This window comes from Hyalella azteca, unplaced genomic scaffold, assembly GCF_000764305.2.
Source record: "Hyalella azteca isolate HAZT.00-mixed unplaced genomic scaffold, Hazt_2.0.2 contig642, whole genome shotgun sequence".
Lineage (NCBI taxonomy): Eukaryota > Metazoa > Arthropoda > Malacostraca > Amphipoda > Hyalellidae > Hyalella > Hyalella azteca.
In genome coordinates this window covers 23656-37762 of record NW_025930981.1, presented here as the reverse complement: position 1 = coordinate 37762, position 14107 = coordinate 23656, and the positions used below count along the sequence as shown (strand labels likewise).

The following is a 14107-nucleotide window of genomic DNA, read 5'->3' as shown; positions in this document are numbered from 1 at the left end:
ATTACTTGTTGCCAACTTGTCAGCTACTACATAAGATGTATAGCTGACGAGTAACCTAACCTAACCTAACCATGGTAGTCATAATTAGTTCATGGCAACGATGTGTTTTCTCTAAATATTTATCTTGATGAAACATCCTTTGATGTTTGTACATAGTTCAGCAAAGTTGATGTGTCACGGCATGTCTAATACATGTGAGAGTAGCTCTGGTGTTGTCCAAGCCTCGCTCATAAAATACAGTTGAAGCACTGAATTCAATTTGCATTGCGCGTTAAAATGAATTATCCAGGAGAGGTAAATAAATACTTGTACAGTGAACTAATTGCAGCTGTTATTGTAATCGCATAACTTTACCGCCCAATCAAACTCCAATTATTATAGAAAAATTTTGCATTCCAATTAGAAAACCATTGCTAATATATCCCATCACTCAGAAAGACTGTTTTCATAATTTTCTTATTTTAATGTAAAGAGTTATTCGGCGAGTGAGAGGTCAATAAATAGCCATTCTCTTACTAGTATATTGACGAAGCTGCAGAAATTTCCACCATCGCATTCATTCAATCAGTCATGAACTGAACATTTTGATGATGCGAATTGCACAATTGGAAAATTAATTACAATAATTTGCAAACTCACAACTAAGATATTCAAAGCAATAATCTATTTCATTAATATATAGCCATTAAACAAACAAACGAAGTTGACACGAATCTAGTTTGGCTGAATTATCTCAATAACTATTAAATGAAACTTCTCACAATATCTGCACTTCTTGTCCAGACAGTAGTGATTCTCCCCACACGACCGACGAAAAACTGACAATCGTACAAACAAGCCAGTCCATAAAATCCAATATATCTGAGTTGTTAATCCAGTTAGAGCATCAATCCTCCTCTTCATACAACGACCTCTATGTATGTAACGATCTTGTCCACCATATAATAATCATCATCCATCGATCGCCAAAAAAAAAAACGACTCTAAAAAATCCCCCAAAATACCTCGAACAATGTGGACATTTTGGGGACTTCAGCGCGGGCACATGGCGTGGCGCCCTCCGTCGATGGGCAGCGTGGCGCCTGTGATGAAGGAGGCGCAGTCGGAGGCGAGGAAGAGAACAGCGTCGGCGACCTCCTGCACCTCGCCCACGCGCCCCATGGCGTGCGTGGTGCGCGAGTGCTCCAGATACTGTATAGTGAGAATCGTGTCTGGATTTGAGTGACCCTATATTTGATTTTACTTCAAATTTCATAATGCAGCTTCAATTGATTTTACTGAGCAACACAAGATCTTACTTGAAAATTCCACAGAGCAGCTTCGATTCACATGCTCTTGCTTAAAATTTCTCATAGAATCTCTAATAATTCAATAATCACAATACTTTTTTCGATGATGTAGTTCATATGCTCAAGTTTTCGCTATCAGATTTTGATCAAATGACGACTATTCTCGTCATTACAGTCTGAAGTCTGATACATTTAATCTCACTACACAGATAAAACCATCACACGATACAACTAGCAACTCATCCAGAGATATCAAATCGAAAATGTATAAATTCTTTAAAGGGAGTATGAATCTCTTACATGCAACGGTTACGGGGTCCCGTACTCCCCTCAGTACACTATGTAAGCCAAACATAGAACATGGCCATTTTGGGCGCTGATGCACACAATCTGTGTACCGAGACATTAGAAACTGCAACTGGGAACACCGTGTCTGAAAATTACACATGAACTGTTCCCGCGAGAAAAGACGGTGGGTTTTAACACTTTCGTCGCTCATCTGTGCATTTGTCAGTTCACAAAAAAAAATTAGACAACTGCAGTCCTTAACTGGAAAGTCGGCAATATTCGGATGCGCTAGCGTTTATGAAAAATTATTCATCTCCAGTTGTTAAAATGAAATCAATCTCTTGCATGCATATAGCAAACTGTACTGTTATAGGCTGCCTATATTCTGCCTAATTTGGCAAAAAATATCACAGAAAATGAGTCAATGGAAAGACTCAAGACGTCGAAAAAATACAACGGTTCACGGAACTTTAAACACGAGTCGAGGCTAAAGCAAAAAAAGAAACTTATCCAAGCTCAAGATAATTACACTGTAGGTACACGAGAGACTATGGAACCAACGGACTGGTGACTAACGGTAGGATTTTCAAGCCAACAAGAGGTGGGAGCAATGAGATATTGAATCAGAACGAGAGGTAGTTATTCAAGTACATAGTTACTTGGTGCAGCATGACCGACCATTTTTCGTATCATTTATGTCGGAAAAATCGAACACCACTAGATCAGCAGTAACTCTCATTGACAAGGAAGACAGCTAGCAATATCCTTCTTAGAATCAACTGAGTTACGATGAGAGCTTCTCACCTCAGCATACTTCTCATCCGTCATGCCCGATCTCTTGTGCACGTCGGTGACGATGACGCCAGGGTTGACAGCGTTCACTCTGACGCCCCTGGCAGCGACCTCGAGGGCGACAGAGCGCGTGATGTGGTCCACTGCGGCTTTGCTGGCGTTATAGGCAACCACGTTGGGGAACTGTAAACACGTGTCATTGATTGGATAATTTGTACTCGTAAGAAATACTGAGTATTTTTATCACTCAATATACAATGTCATCAAGCGACACTTCATGGCATCGAGTACCGGTAGTTTATGGTCGCGAAAAAATAGGAATTAATAAATTCTAACTAACGTCTTCTGGTGAGGACGAATTTGATTTTTTTTATTAAAATGTCTATCTACAATTTTTCGCCGCAATACATTAAAACTAATCGATGTACAATTCGAAGTGTTATCCTTTTCATCAGGGAAACTCGGTCATTCTAATCGCGCAGCAAGGGATATCCAATTACAACGTTTTCCCTGTCGACCCATCTCTCTCCGGAGTGCAGCTGTAAAATTTATTTCAATAGTTTTTCTTTCCAACCTCACGGCTACTCTCATCGTTGACACACTCGCATTATTTCCAACAAGGTCATTCGGCTTTGACCGTCTTCCTGCCGTTCGCGATCGCAGTTGCAAAAGCTTTCATCTTGGTCCGTCCTCCTGCCTGCGCAGTGACAGCAGCAGCAGGCTCTCCGGATTGTTTTACAATCTCCACTACGGTCTCATCTATGCCTGCAGCCTGCGACCTACATGGCATTGAAACTCCTAAGCTCTGCTGCTACTTGGATCATGCAGGCTGTGACCGGACGTTCACTACCTTAGCTTCAACGGATGGCCGCCCAAGGTTGCACGCTGGCCACGAACTTATTAAAAAGCTAGTTTTAAATAATCGATAATGGAAAAACAACTTTCCAGTTCCCCACTGAAGTTTCAAACACGTTTATTCCAATAGAAATGAGCACTTTAAAATGGGCACTCTACAGTTACGGTTACAGTTAGGAGCAGCACAGACACTGGCAAATAATTAATCAGCTCAGTCAGGGAGAGGGCTCACTGCAAGACAAAAAGCTTTATGCCAGATCGGCAGTTACTAGCTACCACTAGGAAGGTCAGAGCAGCAACTTAACCGATCGGCTAGCAGGACACAACTACTGTCTCATATAAAAGGAATCGCTCTCGTCACCTCTCTCTGAGACTAATCTTCCCTGAAGGGGTCGGAAGTCTAAGTTATTTAACCGGCTTCGTTAAAAAAAACCATACATGCAGTATAATTTATCACCTAGCTTAAACAAAGATTGAAATGAGTAAAAAAAAGCCTAAAAAGACCGTGAACGATTCTCATTCGTTCACAAGGCTACCTCCTGCTGCCTTTCATCATGTTCACCCATATATACGCATACAGGAGGGTCCAAGGCATCGGTCACCTCCTGGTCATTGTCTGCCATTTCACTTTCAACTGCTCAGCCACGGCCTTCAAAATTTCTTCCTAAAACTGACGACCTCACCAAATTTTTTTTCCCCGAGGCTGGGCACAGTAAAGGCGAACTTTACATGCGTCTTACAGAAAGTCCTTCGCTGATTTTAAATCATAGCCCCTATCCTTCGCTCATGGTAAACAGCACCTATCCCACAAGACAAACCACCAAATACCTTCTTCTGATCCTGTCTTCATCAACGCTGCCGCCAACCAAACTGCATGCAGCCCGTATGCTGAACGTTTTCGTTAGCAAGAAATTCTCACAACCACCTGTACCTAGCACACGTCCAATCGAAAATTACGGAGACATCTCCCTTTTATCAGACACTTCTTCTCCTGCCCTTCGTTTCCAAATTGTAGGAAAACACCGCCGCGTTGGCTTCCTACCTCTCGTTCGTTATCTTTTACGTAAGCCTTTCTCTACGTAAACTTATACCTAGCGCTGTTGCAGCAGCAAATAATAAACAGTAAATTACGCGATATAAAAGGAAGCCACGATAGAATTTCAAACTTGAATTTGGCACCAAAGTAAATCTGTGATAAGCAAAACAAACTTAATCTAATTAGCATGAAATTAACTAAGGAAATACCGCGCGCAAGCCGGTGACAGAAGACACGTTCACGATGTTGCCTTTGACTTGCAGCAGATGCGGGAGCGCAAGCTGCATCAAGTGATACAGAGAGCGCACGTTGATGTTCATCTGATGGTCGAACTGATCCAGGGACACGGTCTCGATGCCCCCCGCGACCAATATACCTGGAAAATTTTCAACAATAGCTAAAGTGAAGAAATAACCATTTTTTAAATAGAAAGTTACAAGAAAATCACAAAATACTGATGAAGAGGTTATATAATTCGCAATTCAATCGCTGTTATGAAAACAAAGATTCGTTATTCATTTACTTTCATTCAAATACATGACGTTTAAATTAAACGTCAGAATTAAGAATTTGCGCCTGAATCTAGAGTTTGGAAACGTTGTGTGGTCATCGAGATTTGAAAAGGATAAAAATATTAGAGGAAGTTCAGAGACTTGCAACAAAGATAATTACGGGCTTGAAGGGCAAGTCCTATGAGCAAAGACTAAAGATTATGAAGCTTCCAAGCCTCAGTTACCGACGTCTGCGTGGGGACCTCATTGAAGTATACAAGTACACTCATGGTTTATACAAGGCCACCGAAGGGTTACTAGAATTTGAAACAAGAACTAACACAAGGGGCCACTGCTATAAACTAAAAAAAACTGCGCTGCAACTTGTCCACGCGACAACATTTCTTCTCGCTTCAAATCACCGACATGTGGAACAGCCTCCCCGATTACATCGTTGGCGCTCCGAGTATGAACGCGTTCAAGAACAGACTAGATGAATCTATGGAAAAATATGTTCAGACTTGAAATGCCTAGCACCATATCGAACCCGGTGGAAGTCTAGTAGCCATTTCAAACTATTCATCAGTCTTGAAAAGATCCGGTCAAAGGAAACGATTTTAGATCTTCTGTGAACACGTCACGAAAAGTACAGGAATCGGCAACAGGCCACATCAGGCCTACTCTTCAGCGCCGACATCATTATGTTATGTTATGTTAAGACATCAAATCTACTCAGTTAATAGGTAGAGGACTAGATGTATTGATAACACGAAAGTACTTTCATAAAAATCTAGCTTAGTAACATCACTACAACTTCAAACAACCATAATTTAATCCTACAGCAACGAAACTCTTCATTCGTCACCAAATTTCGTACCCGCGGAATTGACGAGGACGTCCAAGCGACCGAAATGCTTGACGGCGTCGGCGACCACGCGCTTGCAGTCTTCCTCTTGTGACAAGTCGGCGACCAGCTTCAGAATCTGGAAATTAATACACGCTAGAAACTTTATAAAAGCAAGAAGACGTCCTGAATTTCAAAGAACTTTACTTAAGATTTTTTTCTATGGCTGTCATGGAGTTGCATCGGATGCAATCTATACAAGTGATGAGTTATGGAGTTTATTCGTCTTGATGCACGGACTTTAAATTTTTCGATTAACTAGCGGAAGTTGTTAATCGAAAATTTTTAATTATTGGAATAGAACAATCGCGAATTGAAAATAATGAGAAACCAACAGGAATGAGAACCTAAGTTTATAGCGAAAACCTTATTGGATTCGTAGCAGGAAAATCTCACTGAATGGAATGGTCTTTAGTGTAAGTTTTCACGTCCATCACCTGGTCAGGCCTGAGGCCTCTGCTGGAGCATCACCTGGTCAGGCCTGAGGCCTCTGCTGGAGCATCACCTGGTCAGGCCTGAGGCCTCTGCTGGAGCACTGGTCGACGGTGGCCTGCAGGGCGGCTTCATTCCTGCCGGTGACGGCGACGCAGGCGCCTTCTGACGCGAAGCTTACGGCGCACCCGCGACCGATGCCCGAGCTCGCGCCTGCCACATACGGGTTGTCGTGTTGAGATGCTGACACATTCAAGAGCACGCAAACCAGGAGCAGTCAAACATGAACTTGAGAATTAAGTTTTAAGATCAATAATAAAAACTTTTCGGTATAAAAAAAACTTAAAAAATAAGAGTAAGTCGACTGTGAGCCTTACCAAGTTCACGAATATAACGTTACCCTCGCTCACCTGTAACAAGGACGACTTTGTCTTTCAGATGGTAGTCAGGCATAATAGATCTGCTTTGTCCTGAGGATTATAAAACAAAAAGTGCGTCTCACACAAAACTAAATCAAACTTAAATAAAAATCTGGAATTAAGAAAGGCGGAGATTCTAAATGTGTAGAGTACCTAAATGTGCAAGTACTAACTAAATGTGCAAGTACTGTTTCGTAATTATCGAATATAAGAAGCTCGCAAATCGCATCGAATGTGGGTAATAGCGAAATCAATCAAATAATATTTGTTCCCATCCTAAGAAGAATTTTGGGGACATCAGACAATTTTTAGCCTTCTACAAAAGCATGTGAAGCATTCGTATTCAGTGAATAAGAAATTAAAATATCACTATTGCTTATACAAGGTCAAATGAACGGCAAGAAAATAAAAATACTATTAAATGAGATTATATATTTTAACATACTATTTTAAAATATACTATTATATTTTAAAATGAGATCATAAGTTCCATTATTCAACTTTCTTTGCAAGAATGTTAATGACAAATTTTGAGCTTTCAGTGGCGTGGGCTTCCAAACTTACACTAAAATAACAGCCGTGCACAATCACTCGTACACTCATGCATATACCAGCGCAAGTGATAATATCATAACCATCGTCGACTTAGGGCCGGGGGAACGTCACGACTCCCCGAGTAGGATTTTAATCCTACTCCCTTGCGGCATGTTCGTTAGTTACCCTGGCATGTTCGTTAGTTACCCTGGCATGTTCGTTAGTTACCCTGGCATGTTCGTTAGTTATCCTGGCATATTAGTTAGTACTCGAAACAAGACCTCATGCACCTCCAGCGAGTTGCATGTAAAATCTACTGAGGGTAGATTTTAAAGCGTCCTAGCAAGACGCTTAAATACCTACTCTACCAAAAGGAGGGTTGCTTCAATCTAACACTCTAGGGTGGAGTACTAAAGCGGTCGTAGATCACACAAGTAATCAATGAACTGCCAAATTGTAGGTCAACAAACAATCCAGTTGACAAATCAATCCGTCAATTTTGGCGGTCAAGAGTAAACTCATAAAATGTCTTTATGCTGGCAACCAAATAATAACGGGGCAACAGAAAGCCCACCAAAAGACCACCGCAGTACAGTAAAATATAAATAAAGTCATGTGAACTACATACGGCAGGACAATAATAAAGAATCCCCATATATCTTACGCAAAATTTTGAAGAGCAATGTAAGACGCGTAAGACAATTGCAGTCGAGTCATGTTGGTAGTGAACACTTTACATTACATCAGCGTGGTCTCCATATTTTGAATTCAGGACCACACCTACTGAAATTTCTTTGATAATTCATTCACTTATTTTAAAATGAATTTTTCATTGAAAAAGAGTAAGGTCAATAAATTTTCATTTCTTCCTCCCAGTATATTGACGAAACATATAATAATACCAACATCTGATAATATCATAAAATTCAATCTGGAATAACAATTCCCAACCTGCGGTCTGCAGGCCACATCCAACCCGCAACAGTGTCCGATGATTAGTCTAACATGGCACGCGTGCTATCAGCATAAAACCCCAACAGAATAGTCCTCTGCTATGACTAAATAAAATTTATATAGAGCAAAAATTTGCGTTAAGTTTATTTCTTGCACTGATGAATACGGCGATAATGACTTCTCAAAAAAGTGACCGGTCTTCAGAGAAATTTGGCTTGAACTTCGCGTTAAACAACAGAACGTCAGACGCGCATCTTAATATTCACGATACAACCATGCAACAGCGGCCGCAACATACACTGCTACATGTTTAGCGTCATAATAAAGAATAGCAAATGTGGCTTCATGGTCACAAATGTGACCAGGTCCGAGCTCGGTTACATTGTGTGTTCAGAGAATTAATGCATCGCGTCGAGTGCGACCCAGAGCGGGGAACAATAGGAGACCACAGACCTAGGAGTTGCACATTTAACAGATGTTACCAATATATTGCACGAAAAATCTTCACTTGCTGCCCAAACAGCACAGAAAAAATAAAGCAACTACACTGACGACCCAAGAAAGAGACAAAATTGAAAAATCTGATAAACACGTTCGGGAAAATCCAACATAACAAATTAGAAAGTAAAACAGCGATCCCAATAAAGATCATGTCTGTCGTATACATAACGGCCCAACCACGAATAATAAACAATTACAAATCCAAACCCTACACAAATTAATCTAAACATTTTATGGGACTTCAGCGCGGGCACATGGCGTGCCGCCCTCCGTCGATGGGCAGCGTGGCGCCTGTGATGAAGGAGGCGCGGTCGGAGGCGAGGAAGAGAACAGCGTCGGCGACCTCCTGCACCTCGCCCACGCGCCCCATGGCGTGCGTGGTGCGCGAGTGCTCAAGAAACTGTTGTGCGAAAACCAAGTCTATAACTTCTTTGAAGACGAAGAAGTGCAAGTGAATAACCTAATAATATATATACAATGCTACCAGTGAATTCTCAACTTGACTTCATCAAGAATGGCTTGAAAAATATCAGATCGCACATACAAAAGGAGTCGGCAACTATCAATCCTGTTGTATGTTTTATGCGATCGCCTCGAGTATGAAAGAGGTTCCCCAAAGTATTTGATTAACTAACCATTTCTATAATTTTTGTTATACCAATTTACCGCATATTACCCTTCAAACAAACTGAATAAGAAAATGAGATTTTCAGGCTAAAGTTAATGGGTTTAAAAACAAAGAGTTTGCCGGCTAGAGTATAAAAAATTGGGAGGCTACAACCGCGTAGACAGTCTCCGTGAAGAACCGCTAAGCGAGATGCGACGCACACGTTGGTAGTAGAAATAACAATGTGGCTTGCTAACGCTTCAGCTATCAAGCTATTTTGCAGCGGAGGTAAAAAACTAACATCGCCAGCAAGGCTGAAGATTTCTATTATTGAAAATTTCTTAAATAGTTTATCATCCACAAAGGGCTAGAGGTCTCAAGTGGCCGGCCTGCTGTAGACGGGAAAAAATAAACTTGAATCGGCGTCATCTCAAAAATACGAAGTGACAAGGAGAGACAGGTGAAAAGCAACAGAAACGAAGACACTCAAACAAGAGGTCGCTTACACGGGACGTCGGCCACCCGCACGAGAGAGACAGAGAAGAGAAAGGTAAGGAATCCTTCCTACATAATAACTTATCCCCACAACTGAGACCTGTAGTCAGATACCACGAACTCAAACGTGAGTTGCTAAGAAACATATCCTCGAGGTACATGAAATACCATAAGACTTCTGACGAGCGTAGGCACGCGTCAGAAGTCCTAAAAGCATAGGCAAGCGACTGTATTGTTCTACGAAGGTGTTCAATTTCAATATGTCGTATTACTATGTTGTGTTTCAATAAATTTGGAAGGTGTATCAATTCACATCCCGTATTTATATTTCCGTCATTGTACGACACAGTGAGAGAACCCAAATGTCAACAGGCAAAGTGTACGGACACAGCAGTTTAAGGCTATATAAAAATTAACGTACTGCCTAACGGAACTAACGTTATCGTGATTGATATTCGATGAAACTAGCTCTGTATATCAAGTTGAATCAGGTTCTTCACTACCTGGGCAACTATTTACATTGCAGTTCCGTTAGGCAACTATTCAACTGAAATGTATTCAGGGCAACTATTTACATTTAATCAACTAAGACATAAACTGAGCTCCTTACCTCATCATACTTGTCATCCGTCATCCCGGATTCCTTATGCAAGTGCGTGACGATGACGCCAGGATTGACAGCGTTCACTCTGACGCCCCTGGCGGCGACCTCGAGGGCGACAGAGCGCGTGATGTGGTCCACTGCGGCTTTACTAGCGTTGTAGGCAACCGCGTTGGGGAACTGGCAACATATGTAATTTCAGACAATTCAATGTGTGGAACCAGTAATTTCACTGCACATGCGCAATGAATTTCGATTATTAATTATCGCAGAGCACAGTTCCCAATTACATTCGATAAAATGTAATTTCATCAATCAAGACTTCATTGTATGCCACAGCATTTGTTCACTATCACAAGAAATAAAATCCATGAACCGGGATTACATCCGTTTCATCAAACTTTATTTATATACTGATATAAATTTAACTACCATATAAAATAATTTTCTTGAAATTTGAACATTAATAAATTATATATTGCCAAACAAAGAGCTTTAGTTTCATTTTCATTTAGAACACGGGCGATAGTTAAGGAAATACCGCGCGCATGCCGGTGACAGAGGACACGTTTACGATGTTGCCTTTGACTTGCAGCAGATGCGGGAGCGCAAGCTGCATCAAGTGATACAGAGAGCGCACGTTGATGTTCATCTGATGGTCGAACTGATCCAGGGACACGGTCTCGATGCCCCCCGCGACCAATATGCCTGGAAATGATCTCTTCTATTAGATTCGAAAAAAATCAATCAAATTAAAACGTTTATCAATATAGAGATATTTGCCTGGGAGCAACACAAAAAAAAACGTAGAGTTTTAAATCCTGTAATTTAAATAGTAAATATTATTACACGACTTACGCATACGGTTTCCATTCATAGTGTTCAAATAAAGGAACATTCATGACAGATAAAAATATTGACATGTGAATGCATGAATAACCAGCGAGAAGCTAACACTTTACAACACTTCTCTTTAACTTCACTTCTTGTTGCTTGTTTGTTTGTTTGTCTGCTACAAGTCTTATAATCGACATTTAACACACTTCTACCTATCCAATCGATCTGAAATTTTGCACACTTGCATAAAGTCGGAGAAACTACACGAATCAATAGACATAAAATAATTTTAAAAATATATTTTTTTAATTTAATATAATTGAACAAATAATTTTGTCTTCAAAAAATCTTATAATCGATATTCCAACACTTCTACCTGTCCAATCAATCTGAAATTTGGCACACTTGTGTGAAGTTGGAGACAATGCATGAATCAATTGACAGAATAAAAAATTTTGAAAATTTAAATTATTTTTATTTTGATTATTAAAAAATGTGAAAAAATAATTTTGTCTGCTACATGTCTTATAATCGCTATTTAACACACTCCTACCTGTAAAATCGATCTGAAATTTTGCACACTTGCGAAAAGTTGGAGACAATGCATGATTAAATTGACACAATAAATAATTTTGAGAAATTTATTTATTTTTTTAACTGAAATTTAAAAATTAATTTTAATATTTGATAATAAAATTAGAAATTCATTCTACATTTTTAACATCGCAGACACTGAATTCTTTAGAAGTGTTGTCTTTAAAAAGTAATTTTTAAACGCATGTTATTTAAATAACTTTTGCTGAAATGGGGCCTAATTGTAGGTCTTGAGTACTAAAAATTCAATAAAAATTTAATCAGTTTCAGAGACAATTACGTACCCGCGGAATTGACGAGGACGTCCAAGCGACCGAACTGCTTGACGACGTCGGCGACCACGCGCTTGCAGTCCTCCTCTTGTGACAAGTCGGCGACCAGCTTCAGAATCTGGAAATTAATACATGCTAGAAACTTAATAAAAGCAAGACGTTATACATTTGAAGAAACTTTACGGGAATAAACTACGATGGAGCCAAGTTTCGATTCGTTTTTTAAAGATTGTCAAAAAATTGCCCAGAACTAACTGAGTAAAGTGGAAGACACGCTTAGTCACACTAATATTATTCTCAATGCACTGTGGCATAGAGAATAATTTCCAATAATTGATAGACGGACTGTATGTGTAGACCGTATATCCGTCAATTAGTGAGATTGTATGAACGTGAAGCAACAATAAATGAAAAGTTCTGATTAAATTATTTCCGAGCCAGTAATAACGTTTGATTCTCATTTGAAAACTCTTATCTAATAGAACGATTAGACCAACCGTGTTGGCTTTCAGGGCCATGCCCTGGTCAGGCCTGAGGCCTCTGCTGGAGCATCACCTAGTCAGGCCTAAGGCCTCTGCTGGAGCATCACCTGGTCAGGCCTGAGGCCTCTGCTGGAGCATCACCTGGTCAGGCCTGAGGCCTCTGCTGGAGCATCACCTGGTCAGGCCTGAGGCCTCTGCTGGAGCACTGGTCGACGGTGGCCTGCAGGGCGGCTTCATTCCTGCCGGTGACGGCGACGCAGGCGCCTTCTGACGCGAAGCTTACGGCGCACCCGCGACCGATGCCCGAGCTCGCGCCTGCCACACACGGGTTGTCGTTATGATACAAAATTTACTTTACCCAAGCGTAGCAAAAAATTAACCTAGAAATTTGGTTATACAAAAAATATTTCAAAATGATCATTAATTTCAATTCTGCAAAAAACCGTACTGATACGGTTGATATCTTAATATCTTAATACCGTATGCCCGATATCTTAATACCGTACTGAATCTTAAGACGTTAAGTCATGAAGTACATTCAAATGTTAGGAAACGCGAAACACATGCATTTAATCTGAGATTCAAAATGATTTCTTCCCAGTCAACACAGAATAATCTTATGTTCCCTGTACTCACCAGTAACGAGAGCGACCTTGTCTCTTAGATGGTAGTCAGGCATTGTGACGAAAGTTCGTTTTGGGAGTAGAATAAATGGCCCTGAAATTTGATCCACAATAACATTAAGAATAAATAAAAATTGGAGAATTTCAATAAGCTTGTTACATAAGAACTCGCCTGTCCAAGCCTTGCATAATTCAGTTAAACTCGATGGCGACAGAAATCTACCAGCACGCTGTGATAATTGCTTTATGTAGCAAAAGATTGACATGGAAATGCTGATACGCAACTCCTCCCGACTTGCAAAAATGGACTGTCCACGAGATAAACGTTGGAGCGAAAAAACATGATAAATGTAACAGGACCTAGTCACTTAAAACACCGGCTTATTTTGTTTCAAGACATAAATTTGTGAGTATTAAGCTATTTAAGCACTCTAAGAATAAAGGTTATTAAATAAATCAGTGAAGCGATTATTCCATTGCCCTATTAATGACAGATTTGCTTGACAAGAGTATATTTACTAAATAATTTATAACTTCACTAAGAACTATTCGATTTTCAGAAGTAATCCGATTTAAAGGGGAAAAATTCCGGTGTCGTAACTGATCAACTTAATACGAGGATCAGTATCAGTTGTACACTTATGTAGGGCAGGTGAAACTGCCGTAGATCACTACATGTGTCATAGTACAATCACTAGTAGGTACCTTTTGTTCGACGAAGAATAAGCTTCATAAAATTACTCGATGCCAGTTTCATTTGGGGGGTGATGACGAACACTTTTTTATAAACAAGAAACTTTGATGATATTGAAAAGAAGTTAGACACTCTCACACGTTAAAGGAAGTTTGGTGTAGAATTGTTTCAATAACTCAAACCCAGGCGCTCACACCACGATGCTAAAGTAGGAGATTTGAAAGTCCAGGAGACTTAGGGCCGGGGGAACGTCACTACTCCCCTCGTAGGAGTTAGCAATCCTACTCCCTTGCGGCACGTAGGTCAGGACTCGAAAGTTTTCCCAATTACCTCCCTCAGTTTAATGAGTGCCGAGGCTACAAAAAATTCTACAGCATCCGAATATGACAGACGCTCTGATGCATGCC

The 14107-nt window shown here is 40.3% G+C and overlaps 2 protein-coding genes across 2 annotated transcripts; both read right to left on the bottom strand.

The window, feature by feature from the left end:
* Positions 1-515: 515 nt before the first annotated feature.
* Positions 516-6611, bottom strand: LOC108678481 (3-oxoacyl-[acyl-carrier-protein] reductase FabG-like). Its single transcript, XM_018166924.2, has 6 exons — positions 6498-6611; positions 6161-6300; positions 5629-5734; positions 4470-4636; positions 2382-2552; positions 516-1191 (listed from the first exon to the last, which is right to left on the bottom strand). Exons 1-6 carry the CDS (start codon positions 6538-6540, stop codon positions 1033-1035), a joined length of 786 nt encoding a protein of 261 aa, XP_018022413.1. The 5' UTR covers positions 6541-6611; the 3' UTR covers positions 516-1032.
* A 1291-nt stretch (positions 6612-7902) lies between these two features.
* On the bottom strand, positions 7903-13867 carry LOC108678486 (3-oxoacyl-[acyl-carrier-protein] reductase FabG). Its single transcript, XM_018166934.2, has 7 exons — positions 13712-13867; positions 13020-13100; positions 12559-12698; positions 11914-12019; positions 10740-10906; positions 10208-10378; positions 7903-8895 (listed from the first exon to the last, which is right to left on the bottom strand). Exons 1-7 carry the CDS (start codon positions 13761-13763, stop codon positions 8737-8739), a joined length of 876 nt encoding a protein of 291 aa, XP_018022423.1. The 5' UTR covers positions 13764-13867; the 3' UTR covers positions 7903-8736.
* Between the last annotated feature and the right edge of the window lie 240 nt (positions 13868-14107).

Excerpts from the sequence above, each read along its gene's own strand:
- LOC108678486 (XM_018166934.2), bottom strand. The coding sequence starts at position 13,763 with ATGAAACTGGCATCGAGTAATTTTATGAAGCTTATTCTTCGTCGAACA. Across the intron at positions 12,699-13,019 it reads CAAGGTCGCTCTCGTTACTG|GCGCGAGCTCGGGCATCGGT; the intron begins GTGAGTACAGGG and ends CGTGTGTGGCAG. Across the intron at positions 8,896-10,207 it reads CGGATGACAAGTATGATGAG|TTTCTTGAGCACTCGCGCAC; the intron begins GTAAGGAGCTCA and ends TTCGCACAACAG.
- LOC108678481 (XM_018166924.2), bottom strand. The coding sequence starts at position 6,540 with ATGCCTGACTACCATCTGAAAGACAAAGTCGTCCTTGTTACAG. Across the intron at positions 4,637-5,628 it reads CGTCCTCGTCAATTCCGCGG|GTATATTGGTCGCGGGGGGC; the intron begins GTACGAAATTTG and ends AAAATTTTCCAG. Across the intron at positions 1,192-2,381 it reads CGGATGAGAAGTATGCTGAG|TATCTGGAGCACTCGCGCAC; the intron begins GTGAGAAGCTCT and ends CTCACTATACAG.